The 22,113-nt window shown below is 34.9% G+C and overlaps 1 protein-coding gene across 1 annotated transcript; it reads right to left on the bottom strand.

The window, feature by feature from the left end:
• Positions 1-19,428: 19,428 nt before the first annotated feature.
• LOC116007586 (CASP-like protein 2B1) lies at positions 19,429-21,901 on the bottom strand. The gene is made up of 3 exons (XM_031248301.1): positions 21,543-21,901; positions 21,310-21,442; positions 19,429-19,862 (listed from the first exon to the last, which is right to left on the bottom strand). The coding sequence occupies exons 1-3, from the start codon at positions 21,764-21,766 to the stop codon at positions 19,614-19,616; spliced, it is 606 nt and encodes a 201-aa protein (XP_031104161.1). The 5' UTR covers positions 21,767-21,901; the 3' UTR covers positions 19,429-19,613.
• Positions 21,902-22,113: the final 212 nt, after the last annotated feature.

The raw sequence follows: 22,113 nt of genomic DNA, 5'->3' as shown, positions 1-22,113 counted from the left end.
TCGGCGAGCTGATCTTTCGTAGACACAAAAGTAACCTGGAATTCACCCGAAGAAACCTTGTCACGAACAAATTGAAAATCGATCTCAACATGCTTAGTCCTCGCATGAAACACCGGATTTGAACACAGATAGGTGGCGCCAAGATTGTCACACCATAGAGTTGCAGGATGCTCAGAATGAAGACCAAGTTCACGAAGAAGTGAACACACCCAAGTGACCTCGGTGGAGACATCTGCCAGACCTTTGTACTCAGCTTCTATGGAAGAACGGGCTATTGTTTTCTATTTACGAGAAACCCAGGAGATCAAGTTGGTGCCAATGTACACGGCATAACCACTAGTAGATTTCCGGTCAACCGAACACCCTGCCCAATCAAAATCAGAGTAAGCATGTATGTCGGAGGACGGCGACGGTGTTAGATGAAGACCATAATCCAGAGGCCCCAGTGCTTAGTAGTCGGTGCATGCATGAACTGGCATAGACGATTGATAGAGTAGGAGAGATCCGACCTGGTAATAGTTAAGTATTGAAGAGCCCCTGCTATGTGTCTATATTGCGTGGGGTTGTCTAAAGGTTCATCAGTCGAGACTGTAGAATGTGTGACGGCAGCAGGTGTGGCAAGCGGCTTGCAGTCTATCATGCCGGCCCGGTTTAATATATCGCCCATATAGCGACGCTGCGACAGAATGATTGAACCATCGAGTGATAGAGTTTCAATCCGAGAAAGAAACTAGGCTTCCCCAAGTCCCTGATTTTGAACACCGAAGATAGACGCTGAAGCAATGTGTCTTGCAAAGTCGGAGAGGTGCCCATCATTATAATGTCGTCAACATATACTAGTAGAAAGACACGGGCCGACCCTGCGGAGTAATGTAATAGAGAAACATCAGTCTTGGATGCGCTGAAACCTGTAGACAGTAAAAAGTCATGGAGTCTCTTAAACCACGCCCTTGGTGCTTGTTTCAGACTATAAAGAGAACGCTGTAAGTGACAAACGAAGTCCGGGTGTCCTGGATCTTCGTACCCTGGCGGCTGTCGCATGTAGACTGTTTCGAATAGCTGCCCGTTGAGGAAGGCATTATGGACATCAAGCTTGCATAGAGTCCACCTCTGGGAGACTGCAAAGGAGAACAAGAGCCAGACTGTTGTTGGTTTAACAACCGGGCTAAAAGTGTCAAAGAAGTCTTCCCCGGCAATCTGATTGAAACCCTTAGCAACAAGGCAGGCTTTATGGCGTTCAATCGTTCCGTCTGCTTTCCTTTTGATGCAATAGACCCATTTGCATCCAATCACATTCATGCCTGGCTGTGGTGGCACCAATTTCCAAGTGTTGTTATGAAGTAAGGCATTAAACTCTTGGTCCATGGCATCCCGCCATTGCGAGTGACTGACAGCTTGAGTGTAGCAGGTAGGCTCTAGTGTACCCTCAACTGTAGACAGAGCGAAGAACTGTTCACCTGTTCCCCGAGTCATATGTCTTAAACGCATGAAATGACCCCGTTGATGAGCCTGCTGAGTGCTAGTGGAACTATCACGGGAGCTTTCGGTGTTTGATAAATCCGAACTGCCTGTGCTTGGTGAAGTGGTAGGAGAGGTACCTGCAGTTTCCAATTGGGGACCCTCAATAGCTAAGGGTTGAGTAGCTTGTGAGGGCTCCGGGTTAGGTGGAGCCGTGGTGATAGGACTTGAGTCCCAAGGTGAGCTGATTGCAGACAATTTGAACCTTGCTCAGAAGAAGCTGTTGCAAATGGAAAAACAGATTAATCAAATCTAACATGGCGACAGATAAAGGTTTTTCCTGTGTTGATATTTAAGCAGCGATAACCCCGGAAAGACGTAAGATAACCTAAAAACATGCAAGGTGCAGAACGAAACTCGATTTTATGTCGATTATAGGGGCGCAAGTATGGGAAACAGAGACACCCAAATATTTTGAGGGAAGTGTATGTAGGTGGTGTTTTATATAGTTTGAAGTGTGGGGTATCAAAGTTTAGAACCGAAGATGGGAGTTGGTTAATTAGGTAGGTTGCACTTTCAAACGAGGAATCGCAATATTTTAGAGGTACGGAGCTTTCAGCTAATAGAGCGAGGCCGGTTTCAACGATGTGTCGATTTCGACGCTCGACTCTCCCGTTTTGTTCATGCGTGTAGGCACAGGTTTGCTTGTGGACAATGCCAAGGGATTGAAACAGTGTATGTAGTCGGCGGTATTCGCCCCCTAAGTCCGACTGAATGGCCTTGATAGAACGCGAAAAGAGGCGTTCTACCATGGCCCTAAAATGATCAAAAACTTTATAGATGTCTGTTTTTACACGTAGTGGAAAATACCAACAGAAATGCGTACTATCATCCACGAATAAAGCAAAATAACGAAAGCCCTCGGCAGAAACAACGGGTGCCGGACCCCAAATATCTGTGTAGACAAGATCTAAAACATTACAACTGGAAGTGTTTATTCTATCTAATGGGAAACGCGATGACTTTCCAAGTTGACAGGCCGAACAGAGTTGTGGAGAACCAGTTTTATGAGAGATAACTGGACAATCACGAAGAACATGACGAAGGGCTCGGTCATGGGGGTGGCCTAACCGGCAATGCCAAATAATTGGTGAAGCACGAGCGGTGAGAAAAGCCATTTGCGCCCGTGGGATGGACAACCGATACAGACCACCCGATCACGGTCCTTTAAGTAGTATTTCCTTGGTGATGGAATCCTTAACAAAGAACGAATCATAGTGGAATTCAAAATAAACATTATTATCGGATGTAAAACGGTAAACAGATAATAATGGAACAGACAGGTTGGGAACATGCAAAATATCAGAAAGATGTAAGGATTTCGAAACAGTGGGGATCGTTGAATAACCAACACGGGATATAACCAAACCTGTACCATCTCCCACTCGAAGGACGTCAGCACCACCATATTCATCAGAACGAGACATCATGCTTGCGTCGGGCGTTGCGTGGGCAGTAGCGCCGGTGTCGGGGTGCCAGGCTACGAAATCGGTCGTCACGGACGCTGCTTCGTCATTCACGGCCATGTGCGCCTGTGGTGGATTGTCACTGTACCGACGGTAACAAGACACAACCGTGTGTCCATGGGAGTAGCATATTTGGCATCTCGGAGAGCCGTTCCTTCCTCGCCCACCATTCTAGCGGCCACCTCCGCGATTCTGCCTGTCGCAGTTGCCGTGGTGTCGACGACCGCGATTAACGGTCATGGCCATCGGAGTCCCGTTCGACGGCACACAATCATCAGAGTATTTAAACTCTTGTGCCTGAAGAAAATCCGCCAGTTGCGGCAGAGTCACCGGAGTTCCGGTCACAGTTAGAGAGGCCGCCATGGATCTGTATTCCGGTCGGAGTCTGCAGAATACATATAAATTTTGCTCGTCGAGGGAGATTTCCTGGCCAGCCAGTGCGAGATCTTCCACGATCAACTGCGCCTTACCTAAGTACTCAGTCGGAGATATGTCACCTTGCCGGAGGGACTGGAGGCGGCTGAGCAGGTTGAGGCAGCGTGTGCGAGTGGTGGAGCCTAGCGCCGTTTCCATCGAGAGCCATACCTCCTGGGCAGTGGAGCGAACGACTGCCAGATACATGACCTCCTCCGAGAGGGAGGAGATGAGTAAAGACAAGATGCTTTGATCTTGTTGAGTCCAGACAGAATGCGCAGGATTCACCAATGGTGGCGCTGTTTCCTGTTCTGTCGTGGCAGTGCCGGCGACGGTCGGCGAAGGCAAATGGCGTGGTGAGCATGGTGATTCTCCGTTAACGAACCCAATGAGTCATTGACCGCGCAGGAAGGGAACGATCAGTGTGCGCCAAAAAAGGTAATTCCGTGTCGTCAATTTTATCGACAAGAAATGGTGGGCGGAGTTAAGCTGATTGGGTGCGGCCGGTGGTGGAGTAACGACTGTGATGGTGCGGTCAGAGGAGGAGTCGGCCATGGGTTTGAGTTGGTATGGTATACGTACGGGAAAAAAAAGAATAAAAAAGGAATAATAGACCTAACGCAGTCTGATACCAAATGAGTGTAATTGATTAACTGAATTGATGAATACACAGAGTCCTACACAGTAATACTACTATAGCAAGTTCCTATACAATAGGCCACTAATAAGGAAGACTAAACCATAACCACATATAAGCCTAATATATCTAACAGTCACAACGAGTCAATAAGAGGCTTTTTGGAGCATAATGGAACAATTTTGAAAGCCTAGATTTCACTTAAGTAGGATCGGAGCAGCGGAATGCGAAGCGGGAGAAAAGTTGGAAAAATGAACTCACACGGCCACCCAAACGGCCGTGTGAGTGGCTGTTTGCCCCGACGCAGGTTCTGTCCAACCATACGGCCATGTAAATGGCCGTTTGGGTGGCCAGTTGTCGCGAACTCTGCACAGTATAAAAGTTTATTTTCTGCATTTTGTGCCCAAGTTAGAACCCTAGATAGTTTAGACTAGTTCTCTTTCATTTCCTTAGAGCAAAATAGTCTAGCCTAGCTTAGATCTACACAACTTACTTATTTTGGAGCATTGTATTGAAGATTTGGAGTGGATATTAACAACTTTTTTCCTTCATTTTATACCAAAGTGGTTTATTCCTTCATCTCATCTCTTCTTTACATTTATTGTGCATTTATGATTTCTTTGCTTGATATTGCTATCTTTACCTTACAAATGAGTGAGTAGTCCTTTATTTAGGTTAGATTAGGTGTTTATTGCTTCTATTGATGCTAGTTATTGCATCAAGGGGATGAACACGTATTTAGGGTTCTTGAGTTTGAATTGGGTTTTAGTTCTATCTTTCAATAATTATTGCGCAGTGATTGTTGTTTGTCTTTAGAAAGTCTTTCATCACAATGAGAATTGTATGGAAAACTTGAGCCTTCCCAATCTCAAACCCAATTTCCCTTCTAGGGAAATAGGGGTATATTGGGGCTTACAAAGCTTTTGTTCTTAGAGAATTTGGGTTGATACACCATGGAAATGGGCAACCCTTGTTCTAATCCTTGTGGAAACTTGGATTCTTTTGTGCTTGCCTCAAGAACCTATGGTTAATGTTCTCCCATCAATCTAAGTGTCAATTGCATTAATAGAGTAATATACCTAATTTAACCCATCTTTCCCAATTGAATTACCTCCTAGTTTTAATCTTGCTTTCCCTTTAATCCAAAATACCAAAAATATTCTAGTTTAACTCCAAACCAATTATGATTTACTTGGATCCTTATGGATTCCAATACCTTGGTGCCTAGAGTTTAGGTAACCGCTCTTTACGCGCCATAAACCCCAATCCTCAGTGGAACGACAAATCACACCCATTTTCTTCTCACCCTACACACTACATCAATATTGTTACTATCAAGTAAACAAGTTATGGAACTAGAACAAAATGCATTACTCATTAATCTTCTACAAATATACGAGTAATAAATATTAATATTTTGTTCAATACTTTCACATGAGAATGCACGACACACATATCACAGCACAAACATATACGGGGGAAAACTATCACTGCCAAATATCAATAGACGCTTGCAAGATCGAGAGTTCATAGTACAACTAAGATTTCAGTCATATATACAAACACAACAAGACAAATCCACAACTTCCTACATCATAATCTCATTGCATGACGCTGCCCTCTATACTAACACATTACCAAATACCAATAAATAAATAAGTATTGAAGATAAAGACAATGACAATGGTACTCGAAAGAGAATTAAAAAGACTTAGAGAAATTCAAACGAAAAGTAGTATTTATTTATACTATCATTTTTAGACTAATTTAGTATTTAGATTAGCGTTTTTACAAAATTGTAAGCATTTATTTTCGTGACAGTTATAATCAATTTCTCATATATTATCTTGCATTCATAAATTTGAATTATCGATTTAAATAAACAAATTCAACATTCAATTACATATGCATGAACATCTCATATATAATCTTGCATTGATATATATACTTTGAAATATTTATTAAAAAATAAACATGCATTATCTCATTCGCGCAATGCACGAGAAAAACTAGTGTGTATATATATATATATATATATATATATATATATATATATATATATAAAATAAAGCCCAGGGAGTTGACCAATGAAATTTTGCCTATTTTCCCTCTTAGATAAAATAAACTTTCTCTATGCATTGGTGGAGTGCTAGTTAAATTATTAAATAAGCAAAATGTATACAATTGAACAATTAAACAACTAAAATACGTACAATTGGAACATTTTTTTTAAAAAAATTTTCAAACATAATTTGAGTTAATAACATTTCAATCTTTTATTCTAACTAACATAGTAAAAGAAAGGGAAACTATTTCAATATAATTGTGGACATTTTAAATTCAATAGCCTAATTTCATAAAATGTATAAGCTCAGAGATTTGTTTGACACATTTTCTTAAGATAAAATAAAACTATATTTGTTTTTATTGTTGGAATAATTGCCAATTAGAGCAACAAAGCTACAAAAGGCACTGAAATATGTTTATATAGTTGTGAATTAGAGAGTACATATTCTTGAGCTAAAGGAGAAGTCCCTTATTGTTCAGTCCCCACCACTGAGCGCCAGCCTCACCACCTGGAAAACAACTGCATCAAAGACAAACTAGAATTTATTAATCCTAGAAAATTGAAAAAATAAAATTTATGAAAAAATAAAATTGGAAGAAAAGCTTATAGCTTACAGGAGGCAATGACCAAGACAACAAAGAGGATGATAATAATACGGGTAGGCTCGAATCCCTTCCTCGATGACAGAGGATTCAACCCTCTCTTCGTTATGTTCTTCTCAAACTTCGCTATTTTTCTGTCTGCAAGCCGTTTTGAGGTTGTCTGCACAATTCAATAAATTAAATAATCACTTTCCTTCTTTTTTAATTTACAAAAAATAAATAAAAATACAAGAAACGACTTAAATTAAAAAATCAATAATCAATAAAATTAGCTATCTAATTAACTTGGTTGGGTTACCTGCATAGAGATTAGAGCAAATCATAACTTTGTTTAAATACCCATGCAAATAATCTCAATTTGGACACAAAAGTATATTACTGTTATTTCCCAACCTTACCCACCCCAATGTGCTTCAAGTAATATACTACTACGGGTGTAAAATAAGAGGTGCATTTTTTAACAACTTAATTACATTTAAAACAATGAACAATTTCATTCTTTGGTCATCAAACTCTATTGTTTGATTATAAGGAATTGCAATTTCATGAAATTGGAAAGAAAAAAAAAGGAGAAAATTGACAAAATTAAAATTACTCTTGATTATTATTATTATTATTATTATTATTATTATTATTATTATTATTATTATATTTTAGTCTTTATAACATTTCTTCTCTTTCAATTTTTAATAATTCTATTCCTCCTTACCAAACAATAGAATTTAAATTTTCACTCTATTCTCACCTTATTCTTTTTTCCACGAAATTACAATTCCTTTATCCCTAATCCATCCTCCCAATCAGACACCATGTGAGAACTTGATGAATAAGGGTGATGGGATAGGGGTGAAATTTAAAAAAAAAAAAAAATACAATGGGGTGGAGGAATTTTTTTAATCCCCGATGAAAGCAAGAACCATACCCTTCTCCTTATTCAAATTAAAATCTCTAACTTTTAATTTTTATATAGTACGTATGAATATACAATAGTAAATAAATAAATAATCTACGGAGATGGAGAATTCCCGGTCTCCATCCTTGGATTAGCTCTACAAGGTGGAGATGGGAAAGATTTTATCCCTAAACCTAGCAAACGAAATCGTGATCAAAATAAAGAATATGTCCCCGACGCATACTAAACACAATGCCTATATTTTAATTATTCAAAAAAAAAAAACTCAATATATTTTTAAAAGACTTTGACCAAAACCCATTAACGTATAATCATTAATCTAAAAACTCATTCCTGATATGATTACATGTTTTTAATTTAACCAAAACAAATTATAAAATATTCACAAAATTTACGTGTAATTTAAACACTTACAGATTTTATTATTCGAGTAATGGGAAAAACATTAATAATTAATCTAAAATGTGGACGGGATAAATCTTGTTCGGGGACCTTAGTAAGTAAAAGACCACAAGTACACTAACTTACGTTGTTCATAATTAGTCAAAATAGAATTTGTAATCTTGTAATTACCAAGTATACTAAATTTGATGAGATTATCCAAATACTTTATAATTTGTGTAAAGGAATAGAGAATAACACTGAATATCGAATATTGTCAGCCAGTTCCACAATGACAATCTGGCCCCATTCCAACCAAAATCAAATAAATTAATGTGATGGCCCTACATGCAATCGCAAATATTTGGACAATCAACATAGAGTAAAAGGAGTTACAAATTAAATTGGAGGCGCTAGAGTATGCGATTTTACCTTTGTCACAAAAGTTACAAATTAAAGTTGAAAATTCGAAATGGTGTATTCAGATTATTCACGACATCAATTTTCCTCTCCCAAACAACAGTAAAGAAAACAAGAAAGAAGTGATCTGCTTTTCCTAACTGTGTTACTACTATCCTAGATGAATAGTCTTATAAATTTAAAATAAAAAATTACCGATATTACTATATTAGTATCAGGACGATTTGTACCGAATATATTTTTAGATTGTATTGAATATCATAGAGGCTAATCAGACATACTATAGGATAATCGGCACCGATCAATACCATAGAATTTTTCAAGTATATTTATAGATTGAAGAATGGCTAAAAAGAAAAGATTATTAAGAAACAAATTACAAATCCAATGGAAAATTGAACTGGAGACAAAAAGTTTACTGCAGAAATTCGGAGAAAGAGAGAGAGGAATTGATTTTACCATTTTCGCCTTAGTTTGGGTATGAAACCGGAAGGGAATGAAGATGGCAGAAGAACGCCGGCCCTGTGGGAATAAACAAACAGACAGACAGACAGACAGAGAAGTCAAGAGATCCAAAACCTAGGATTGAATTCTCTTTTATGTAAGTTTATTTTTATTGTTATTTTCTCTTCAAAGTTTCCTTTTTCTGTATCATTGTAGTAGTTGTAATGATATGCTGCAAAACGGGGAAACGTCCATTAAAGACATGTATTAATTGCGTGCGTTTCAGTTTGGAAAACCACCATTTTGGAATAAAATTTAAGATTTATTACAAATCGGAAATCACACTCTTAGTCCTTAAATTATATCATAATTATTGAGTTAATTCTTGAATTCATTTTGTAATCACTTTTTACCTTTTATTAATTATTTTTGACTCTTTTCATAAACCTTCGTGGAGTATTCAATAAACAAAATTATTAAACTTAAAATTATAAGGTTAAACTTGTAATTTAACTTTAATTTTATTTTCCTCCCCACAACTGACTAGTAGTTTATTGTCCAAATAAAAAAAAGAGCAAATTGTTATTTTGGTCCACTGACTATAGGGGTCCAATTAATTTCCATCCACGACTTTCAAAAGTGTTAATTGCATAGCATGACTTTTCAATTTGTATCAATTTCGGTCACTCCGGCCAAATACCGGCCAAATTCGCCGGAAAATTCAAAACCCTAAAATAATGAGGGTATTTTAGTCATTTCACATATGTTTTCTTCTTCTCCGGCGTCTTCTTCTTTTCCGGCGGACCTACTCTGCTTCTCCGGTGTCTTTAAGCAACCAAGCACAAATATTTATTACTAGTGTTGAGCTTGACCATCCGTAGAAATCGCGAAGGACGATTCGGGTCTTCTTTCTCTAGTTGTAGAAATCGATAACGACGTAAGGGCTGGAGGCGCTATGGCCGTCTTTGGGTACCAAGTTCCGGGCTTCTATAACCTTTACTATCAGCTTCCTTTCTGTGTCCATCTCTAATCACATTACTTATTGGGCAACTCTGAGAGAGAGAGAGAGAATGAAATTAAAGGTGGTGGAGGAAGGAGAGGCACAGAGCAGGTCCGTCGCTACTTGAGTAAAATAATAATAATAATAATAATATTCCTTTCTGTGCTCATCGCTACTTTCAAAATAATAATAATAATAATAATAATAATAATAATAATAATAATAAAGATTTGCATAACAAGTACTCCGGTGAAGCAGAGGCGCAGAGCAGGTCCACCGGAGAAGAAGTAGACGCCGGAGAAGAATAAAACATATGTGAAATGACTAAAATACCCTCATTATTTTAGGGTTTTGAATTTTCCGGCGAATTTGGCCGGAGTGACCGAAATTGATACAAATTGATAAGTCATGGTATGCAATTAACACTTTTGAAAGTCGTGGATGAAAATTAATAGGACCCCTATAATCAGTGGACCAAAATGGCAATTTGCTCTAAAAAAAAATAGTGAAAAAGTTCACAAAATTTGACAACTAATCTCATATGACAATGAAGAAAATATGTGACTTGACATACCTACCTCTTACAGGGCGTTTGGTTGGAGGGAATTACAATTCCATTCTACTTAATTCCCACCTAATTCCGCATGTAACAAAATTCATTCGTTTGGTTGGAGGAAATTGTAATTCCATAGAATTGTAATTCCCTCATTTTTATGGAATTAGAATCCCATCCCCCCCCCCCCTCCCCCCTCCCCCAGGGATTTTAATTCCATGGAATTTAGGAAGAAAAAAGATAGTTTTGAGACAAAATTATCCCTATCTTTTTTAACCTAAAATTGATGCAACTATTCAAAATTTGCATTATTTATATACATCGACTTTCGTGTATGTTCCTTTGAATTCTTTATGTGCAGAACTCTTCAAAATTTACATTCTTTATATGCAACAACTCTAACAATTTGAAAATTAATTTGTCAATTATAAATAATAATAATAATAATAATAATAATAACAATAACAATAACAATAACAATAACAATAACAACAACAATGGATGTTTTGGACTTTATACTACTTATTCCCTCTCAATTCCCATGTATACCAAACATTGGAATTAAAATTTCCAGTAATTTTATTCCTACAAATCAAACACTGGAATTTAAACTTCCACTTTATTCCCGCATTATTCTTTTCCCATGGAATTGCAATTCTTTTCCTACCTAATTTCTTCCCTCTAACCAAACGCCCTATTAAATCAAGTTTATACTATACGAAACTAATTTATTTCATCTTTTTTGTTTTTCTTTTGTTTATAATTCAAGATAGCATACAACGATATCGTATAAAATTACAATGATCGATTAGAGAAATTAAATTATGCTAAGAGAAATTAATTACAAGTTTAACCCTCAAATTTTAAATTTAGAAAAATTCTCATTTCTTTATTGAGCGTTCCATCATTTCCATGACTGTTTGGCGAAAAGAGTCAGCAATGAAACAATTAAAGGGTGAAAAGTGGCAATAAAAATAATTGATTTAAGGGCTAAGTTAACAATTATGGTATAATTTGAGGGTAAACAATGTCATTTTCCCTATTAAAAATTTAGAAAATGTTAAGTATGGTCATAAGGAATATTACTCTTATTGTATGCCTTGCATTAATTGAATGAAAAGGAAAAGAGAAGATAAAAAAGTGAATTGCCCTCTAAAATCAATTATCAATCTAACAAACTATTATAAGCAATAGGTCAACTATTATGTAGTGTGATGACACATCTGTTACTATTTCAAATGGATGGTCATAACATCGAATTCTGTTGGTGATATTGATTCTTTGGGTTCAAAGTATAGAACATATATTACTTTGTAAAGAGTCATTAACGTTTTTTTTTAAAAAGGTAAGATAATGAATAAATATACTGCAGTATAACTATAAAAAAATCACCTATTTATTTCTATTTAATGTTTCCTTTTATTTATTTCTATTTAATGTTTCCTTTTTCTTAATTATTGTACAGCTCAATTGATTCATAGTCATCCATTTATCTTTTTTTTTTTTTTTAAAAAGAAGAAGTCATCCAATTAAAATAACGGCAATAAGAATAAGAAATTAAGAATTCAATACAATCGAATAAATGTAATATTATATAATCTAAATCTAAAATCTAATCTAATCTAATATAAATCTAAATCTAAATAAAAACATAATAAGTTTCAATCGAAATTAAATCCTTGATTTATATTTGTTTTTGCATGCTAATAAAGGTATACATTTTTACTTTAAACGTTGTACACTTTAATTTTATTAGACAAAATTGTCCCTACTACATTTTTGTTAGACAAAACTACCCTTACACCGTTATAATTCCGTTGATATTTAATTCTAATATTGATAACTCCATCATTATTATCATACACTTATATCTATCATATATGTTTTTTCCAATTATTTAATTATCATTTTATTAAAATTATTATACAATTAATTTTATTGTTGATTATATTTTATTTAAATTTCTATGAATCGTAAATCATGTGTGTATATAATACATATATTATTTGGGTATATATAACTTGAAATATAATTTTTAATTATTTATATTTATCATTATTTTAATATTGAGTATGAATTTTTGCACATCACGCTTACAAAATGCTTGTGTGTGTGTGTGTGTGTGTGTATGTATGTATGTATGTTTGTATGCTAAGGATCCTATGAGAACAGTATCATAGGAGAGAAATAAGAACCAATCTTAGTCTTATATTTGTAAAAATTCGACGTATCTAATCAGATTTTTAAAAAAATGCGGTGGCATTTCTGTAGTTACCATCAACTTTATTATGCAAACTTGAATACTTAAATATGCAATCTTTAACAACTAAATATGCAAATCTGGTAAATTTTATAAAATCAACGAAAAAACTAAATTTTAAATATAAACTGTAAACGTTAGATACTTAGATCTTAAGCAGTAAAAAGTGAACCACTAAACCAAATAAAACTAAAAACTCAGTCATAAACTCTAAAATCGAAATCCTAAGTGCAACACACTTTCGCATTTTTGTAAGTGCAATCTTTTAATACTAAATGTGCAAAATGTTAATATTAAATGTTCAAACCTAAGAAAGTCTAAGAATTACATATTTTAGTGTTCAAGTTTGCATAGTAAAATTTGTAATAATTACAAAAATGCCATCGTGTTTTTTTTATAAATAAAATTGATAAGATCCATCCAATTTTAGCAAATGTAAAACTAAAATTGGTTCTTATTTCTCCCCTAATAACTTGTTCTCATTTGATCCAATACCTTCCCACACTCTCTTTTGATATTTATCACTTTCAATATTTAGTTTCAACTACTAGATTTTTTTTTGGGTTTGCCAAACAATGTCTTAGTCTAGTTTAAGATCTATTTTGTTAGCATTATTTGTGGTCTATTTCAAGTCGTTTTTAGTAGGGGTGGGCCTTTCGGGCTTCGGTTCAGTTTTTTTTCGGTTTCAGTTTCAGTTTTTTTATTTTAAAAAATTTAAACCGTTCGGTTCGATTTGAAACAGTTCGGTTTCGATTCGGATTTAATTCGGTTCGATTTAAGTCCCCAAATTTCAGCGTTTCCTAATTTTCCGAACGTACTATCACATTATCCATATCCAAAATCTAAACATTATATAACAAAATAGCAATTCAAAGTCCGAACATACTACTAAGTACTAATTGTGAGGCAAAGAACAATTGCAGCAAACAACAAAAGTGCAAAGTAGAGAACAAGCTATAAAGAAATATAAAAAATTTAAGAGAGATACCAGTGAGAATAGGAATTAAAAGATGGAGCAGGCATCAAGGGACTTAGATTTACTTATTTATTATTATATTTATTGTTGTTATTGTTGTTGTTGTTATTATTATTACTAGTATTTTCGCCCGTGCGTTGCACGGATTGGATTTTGTTATAATATTTTAAGAATATTTGGATCGATATACAATTATATAAATTATAACATCGAATATTATATAACGCAATTGATGACATTGGTTGGATCGATTATGTTTTTTTTTAATGTTTTTCTGGCTTGAATTAGAGCAAATAATTGTCCAATTACCCAATGCGATGCACGGATAAATTTTTTATTATATATTTAGATAATAAAAATAAAGATGAAATTATAAAATAATTCTAATATTGAACGTATACATTTATTTGATTATAAGATTAGTGCAAAAGTATTACTCAATTAATTAAATAATATATGACTTGCTTGTCAACAATTATCTTAAAAAGATCGATATGTAATATGACTTATGTAATTATATTGTTACTAAAATAAATGTGGAAAAATGAGAAATAATTTAATTATATTTATTATAAAAATAAATTCAACGATCAATGTTTAGCTTAATTATCATAATGCCAAGACCTTGTGGTCTAATGGCACCCGGTTGCACTCCCATATGGAAAAGGAAGGGGATAGGTTTGAGTCTCAGTGAAGACAATGTTGACTTTTTGTGCTTAGGTTGAGAAAGTAATTATGAACAGATATTACACTAATATATATACAATTATACTACATTCTTTTACAAAATTATTGGGTTTATAATATAACTTTATATTTAATTATTATGTAAATTATATATTAATTTGTAATACCTAATACTAAAATTGTTAATAAGTATAGTTATCATTCTATGCTGTTTTTTCTTTTGCAGGAATGGTGTTATAAAATCAAGCTGTTTGGAAACATTACCTGGGAGTCATGGAGTAGGCACTCCACTGTCTGTTGGTTGACTGCGGAATGTTGATATTCCTGGGACAAATAACAACGAATTGGTATCAAACTCTTTCATTCAAATGAGTGAAATTCTTGTTCTGGAATGAATCAAGAATCAAGCCATTACACATAACATCCATAGAGGTCAAGTCGGGCGAGGAGGCCAACGACTGTCTCATTGCTTCTTTGCCGATGACCTCATTTTGTTTGGTAAAACCTGAGTGAAAAGAAGACATCCCCTTATCTTATAAGAATCCGTCACAAGTGAACCACTGAATGAGCTTACACAGCTTAAGCAAAAGATTCAATATTGAATAAGAAAATGGATGATAAGGGCTTCCATTTTAAAGGCTTTTTCTCTCTGGCTGAAAGGCTCTCGCAGTAGTTGTTTTGTAAGGGCACCGATGTGGTAAATATGGAGGAAAGAAGTATAAAGTACGCGTAATCTTATTCAAGTAAACACCTCACAGTGATGCGAGCTTGGGATCCAAATTAGGCCGGAAGTCGGATCTTTTAGTTATCGAGGGTTGGTAAAAGTCCTCTCTCCTCCATAAATGCGGGTATTTATAGGAGAGGCTTCAGGGATAGGATTCCGGACCTCCGGCATGGAATACACGTGGTTCGCATGCACTGTCGACCCCCACTCGCGCCTTGTGGCCGTACACGTGTTAGTGATTCGGAAAGCTTGTCAGGCCTGCCACGGTCGGGAGGTCGGGAGATCGGGATCACGCATTTCAGGTCGGTGCAGTGCTACGGGTCGCCTACCGTACGTGCGTATGCCCAGTGTGTATTACCCTATCAGAAGACGGTGAAAGGGTATTGAGCTAGAATGCTTATACAGGGGAAATGTTGATATTCCTGGGACAAATAACAACGAATCAATCAAAGACAAAAACAGGCTCCATTAGTGAAAGAAGAAAATTGTTTTCGATTTGTAGAATTGAAAGGAAACAGGCGCAACAACATAATTTGCAGATTTGACAGTGGGGAGGTATGGAATAATTGCACTGCGTTTCTCTTTTAAAGTTCACAATATAGGATTAGGGATTTATATAAGGTTGTATTTTATTACGATAGAATAGTAGTATGATAGGAATTGTAATATAAAATTGTAGTACTATAGGAATTGTAATGTAGAATTGTACAACGAATAGGAAAATAGGAAATAATCGCATCCTAAATATTGTAGGACTGTTTTGGGCGAGAAGCTTAAAGGGGGATTTTGTTTTTATAGGAATTGTAATGTAGAATTGTAGTACGATAGGAATTGTAATGTAGAATTGTACAACGAATAGGAAAATAGGAAATAATCGCATCCTAAATATTGTAGGACTCTTTTGGGCGAGAAGCTTAAAGTGAGGATTTTGTTTTTATATATAGTATAGATTATTATTATTATTATTATTATTATTATTATTATTATTATTATTATTATTAAAACCTAACAAAGTTCGGTTCGATTTGGTTTTTACTAAAACATTCGATTTACAAGAATCCCGAAATGTTCAGTTTTGTATTATTAGTTTGGTTCGGATCAGTTCGATTCAGTTTGGTTCGATTCAGATAAATTGAACCGAATTGCCACCCCTAGTTTTTAAGTTATTTAAAGCCTCTCATTGCGCTAGTTTTAGAAGTTGACTATTTTAATAAAATATTGGGTTTTTTACTCTCCGCCCTCCCATTCAACATGAGTATGGCTGTTAGTGAACAAAGCTTTCGACAAACTACTCGTGTTCGAGCTCGGTAAACGTTTGTTTATGTTCATTTATTAAGGTAAACGAACATTAACAAACAAAATTTAGAGCTCGATTAATAAACGAACAGAGTCTGAACAGTGGTAAGCTCGTTTGCTAAGTGTTCGCGAACAAGCTCGTTTAATGTTCGTTTAATAATGTTTGCAAACATGTTTACAAACACACACACACACACACACACACACATATATATATATATAATTGTTCGTGAACGTAGATTATTTATTGTTCACGAACAAAATGTGTTCATGAACATGTGCATGCGCTTGGTTATTAATTGTTCACGAACGTGTTCATGAACATGTTTGTGAATGTGTTCGTTAACGTTTGCGAACACGTTCGTGAACGTGTTCGCAATCATTAAAGAACACTAACGAACGCTTAACAAACAAACATGAACATGATTTTCAAAAACCTTAACAAATGAACATGAACGCGAACCCTCCAAAATCCTTAACAAACGAACACGAACAACCTCCGTTCGTTTATGTTCGGTTCGTTAACCGCCCTAAACATGAGATAGAAATTAGAGTTTTTGAATAGGGCAAATTATTGTGTGGATCATGGTCCACATAGCTGTATGGACCATGAATATATGGTACATTTTTAATATACTAACAATATATTGTTTGTGTAGTGAATGTATATTATTTGATAGTATATAAAATAGTGTATTTTCAGTACTCAAATAATGTACTTTACGCACACAAATAATATATTTTTAGTATATTAAAAATGTACTTTTTTTTATAGTCTATACAGTTGTGTCGACCATGTTATATGTAATAATGATTATTTTGATAGATTCAAGGCTTCATTGTGTTCTTTGTGACTCCGGTTATTTCTCTCCATTAATCTATTGTTCCTTTTTTTTTTTTTTTTTTATAAAAAAAAAAAAAAAAAACATTAATCTATTGTTCCTAGTCAAAGCATTGTTAATTTGTTATTCGGAAATATGTGGGGTTGTTGGTTTTGTTCAGTTTGGCCATTCGTATTTCGTAAGTTTGAGGGTTTGATTCTTGCATTGTCGGACATTTCTTCATTGAGTATTTGAACATTTCCAAACAAATTAACTTGACCAAAACTTGAAACTTGCATCAATGAGTAGGTAGATAAGTAGTTTTGGGGTACATGTAGTTGATGTTTCCAGAAAAATAAGGGTAGTTGGTATTTTGAGTTGACCTGAACAGTCACTACGGTCGGATTTGGGATTTGATTTGCGCGCAAGACAGAGCATCTATGCTATACAAGTTAACAAATCATCAAAAGACCCTTGTATATATAGTGGATCAAATCTTTCTTCCCAACCAATGTGGAACAAAAGGCTTACTTGAAGCTTTTCCCACACAAAATCTATCTCAAATGGGTCTGCTTTGAAAATCAATTTCTCATTCACTTATTATCCATTTTGGGCGTATAATATATCGATCTTTTCGTCTCATTACGAAGAACCTGAATCTACTTTGACCCGACCCAATCAAAAGTGGACCCTACATATATTTATACCACAAAATGGCCACTTAAAATGCCATTTTTGTCATTTTTTCCAACAATTGATGTTAATGTTTTGGCTATTTCACATTTTAGGGGGGGGGGNTTACGGATGACATGACTACACCTATGAGTGTGACTAAATATGAAGCCATTTCTATAAAGTCTTATATTATCTAAAAAGAATTCACACATTCTCGTACGTGAATCAAATAATGGTATATAATATTCCAAAGTTCATATTGGTTATATAATTTAACTTGACCTAAACACTGACACATAAATGAGATACATAAGTACGTGATAATAAAAATAAGGGTTCAAATTAGCCATTGAACGTAATCTCAAAGTGCAATTAGGTCACTGAACGAAAAAAAGTGCAATTAGGCCACTGAACACTCCAAATACATCCAATTTCACCAGATAGCAGGTTACATTTCATTTCATCAGGTTACCTGCTTATGTGGATGATTAATTGACATTTTAAAATAATTTTTTAATAATAATAACGTTAAAAATAGAAATAAAATAAATAAAAAATTTAAAAATTTAATTTAGAAAAAAACAAACAAACAAGCAGGCATTGTATTTTTAATTTTTTAATTATTTTTTTTTAAAAATTAAACTTTTAATTTAAAAAAAAAAAAAAACAAACAAACAAACAAGCACGACACTGTATTTTTAATTTTTTAATTATTTTTTTAAAACAAGGAAGCAGTCATTTAATTTTTTATTTTTTATTTTGACATTATTATTAAAAATTTATTTTAAAATGCCAATTCACCATCCACATAAGCAGGTAACCTGATGAAATGAAAGGTAACCTGCTATCTGGTAAAATTGCATGTATTTGGAGTGTTCAGTGGCTTAATTGTATTTTTTTTCATTCAGTGACCTAATTACATTTCCAGATTACGTTCAGTGGCTAATTTGAACCTTATTCCTAAAAATAAACATGTGAAAAGAAACAATGACCATAACTTGTATTAATTCTATAAGTGTTCTGCTAGATTTTTTTTATCCAATAATTATGAATTGTGAGGGTTGCTCTGGTATGTTAGCCATGTCTTTGAAACAAAGTGGAGTAAGCTATGATACATAGATAGATTTATAAACATTAAACAACTGCAAAGAGTAAAGTTAGTTTTTAATTTCTTTGTTCAAGAAAAACTGTAAAGTTAATTTGTTGTTAACACAAAGTTCAATGAAATATTGGATTGTTAACACATCACATATGAGTAAACAGAAAGTAGTTCTAATTTTAGCATACTGCAAACACAACCAAGTGTTACATGGCATATTTTCTATTCAAACAGACTTGTAAACACATACACTGATACACAGACTACTGCATCTCTCTCTCTTTCTCTCTCTCTCTCTCTCTCTCTCTCTCTCATATGGATTATGGAATATAAAAACATTGCATTACTCTTACATGGCATATTTTCTATTCAATTTCACAATTTTTACTCAGAAATTTAACGGTACAATTAGAATGTATAGGTATCCTGTTATGTAAATTCTTCCATTCAAAGATTCCACAGATCAGAATACAATTACCAAATAAAAATAACCCCGTATGGATCATGTAATGCAACAAAAGCAAAAAACATGGATTTTCATTCTTATTTTACAGAACCAAAGCACCCAATTAAGTTTCACATACATGGAAAAGCAAGCTACCAAGTCACACATCTTCTAGTTAAGCTACTACATATATATATATATATCTAGTCTTTCTTCATCTTCCATTGCACTTGGATTTATTTTCACCATACAAACGGAAGAGACTGAAAGCCGAGATACCAGAGAGAATTATCATGCTAATGCTAACAATGAGTGAACTTGCGATGCCTTCCCCGACTTGGTTACAGAACTTACCGTACATGTTACATATCCTCATCCATTGCAGTTCGCTCTGCCCTATCTTGGCATACACAGCAGACTGTGCTGCAGCTGCTACAGCACCCAAACTCAAGTACGCCATCAGCTGTGCATGCAAAGATTAGATTTTAACTGTTACTAGACAAGTAAAGTAGTAAACGAAGTGTGGTTAAGCTTAACAGAAAAGGCAACAATTTCTAATTAAAGCTTTATGAACTAAATGGCATATGATTGCTGATCTCCTGAGTTTGGCATCAGAACTGGTACCATAAGTAACGAAAAGAGGAAAAAAAAAAAAAGGTTCCTGAATTTCCTCATTTAGAATTCAATTAATAGCCTTATGGACAGGAAAGATTGGATTGCCACCAACTTGGTTGAGCAGTAAAAAGATCTAGACTGGCTACTAGGTCTAGCCGTCTAGGTTCTAACATTGGTTGGACCACACAGTGCATTTATGACTGGTTGGTATGCACTCCAGCTGCTTCTTCAGATTTGGCGTGTAGTACTTATGAGAGACCTGTTTTTGTTTAGAGTAATTCTCCACGTCCCTCCCTATAACTCTCACTTGAGGTGATGTTCAATTAGTTGGCTGTCTAATCACGAGACCCCCTGAATTGCCAACTAGCTAATTAGAGAGAGCCACTTTAGGATGGACAATCGACCTCGTCTAAGGGCCTCCTATCACTTTCCTTTTATTTATGAGGGTCACAATTATTTCTGTGGAATTTGGCCTTTGACCTGTCTGCAATCTTAATGCAGCATAATACGGGTCCTCACCCACAAGGAACTTGGTCCATGAGCGTGAAATGCAAGAACACATTACCCACCCGCAAAGTTATATATTTGCTTTACTCAAGACAGTTGAGCTAAGACAACTCAGAACTCAAAAGTCAGTCAAGATTATATAACTGTTGTAAAACTACAGGTTAAACTAGGCTTCAAATTTGGGGGATGTATTATGTTAGAGAACATATTCCTCTTTCAGAACCATCAACTCACAAAGAAAAAAAAAAGTTTGATTTACACCAATATGGCATAGTAATCCAATTGAACAAACACTTCATATCTATTCAACCATATATGCACTTTGTGTAAAAGAACAAATGGATTTGGTATCACAAGAGCTTCATACAAATTGTTCGCACTCAAGAAGCAAAGGCTCTCAAATGCCTTGTGGTAAAGAAATAGGATTTGCAACCAGTTTCAAATAAGTATCCTAGCATAACCTCTTCTAAGGGAAGAGAAATTACATCCCCTCCTAAATCTGTACTTTTCCCATTCTATTACCCAAGTCCTCACTGCCCGAGTCCACTTGCATAGAGTTTATTCAAGAAAATCCAATCCCATCTCACTGAAAATCATATAGTTATAAAATTTTCTTAACCCTTTTTTCCCCTTTTTATCTAAAAGCTATATATATGGAAACAGATATAAACAACTAAGATGCCTAAAATAAACCAACTTTATATAATCATATCTCAAGAACTACACATCATACCTTGACTTGAAACATAACATGAAAGTATAGCTCAGAAACAGACAATTTTTATCACCTGATCACCAGAAAAGATAGCCCAAGCCAGGGGTTTGTTGAAGAGAACACTTCCTCTAATCATACTCACTGTGCACCTCACAACCTGAACCAGTGAGTAGGCAGCAGCTAATCCATTGGCTATCACCAAAAACCTGAAATCCAAAAAGTATATGATACACACACCAAAATTTTAATTTTGACTGTAAAAAATGAAACCCCAGCAGAATTTATTAGTGAGAATTAAGGGCTTACACTAGGGCTTTCATGTCTGTAAATTTAGCTTTCTTCCGAATGGAGAAGATCTCTCTAACCTGACTATCTGTCCCTATAAGAACAGCACCAACAATCGCTAACCCACAAATCACACACCTCAAAACCAGCTCTGCAAGTCTTACTCTCTTGTCAACCACCTTCAGGTTGCTGCCATGGTAGACTGGAACATTTCCAGGGCTCACTCCAACACCCAAGTAGCTCATGGTCACCAATATGCTCCTAAAACCCACACCGGCAACCCCACAAACTAAAGAAAGCTCCTCAACCCCACAAACTATGGCAAATGACAAAAGGAGTAAATAGGTATTAGTCCTCAGAAAAGAACACACAGGAATTCTCAACCATCTAGGCTACCAACACTTATTATATAGGATAAATAGTCACCTACCATGGTTACTTTTTTTTTTTTTTTTTTTTCTCATTTCTTATGACATTCGAAGCTTTTCATTCCGGAATTTAATTTTAAAATATATGAGATTTACATTTCAATTACTCTGTATCTATTTTCATTTTCCAATCCCATTTACAACATTTTTTAAATCTAGTCCCT

This window comes from Ipomoea triloba, chromosome 15 (genome assembly GCF_003576645.1).
Source record: "Ipomoea triloba cultivar NCNSP0323 chromosome 15, ASM357664v1".
NCBI classification, from domain to species: domain Eukaryota; kingdom Viridiplantae; phylum Streptophyta; class Magnoliopsida; order Solanales; family Convolvulaceae; genus Ipomoea; species Ipomoea triloba.
Note: the sequence above shows the minus strand (reverse complement) of the source record. Positions and strands in the feature narration are given on the sequence as shown.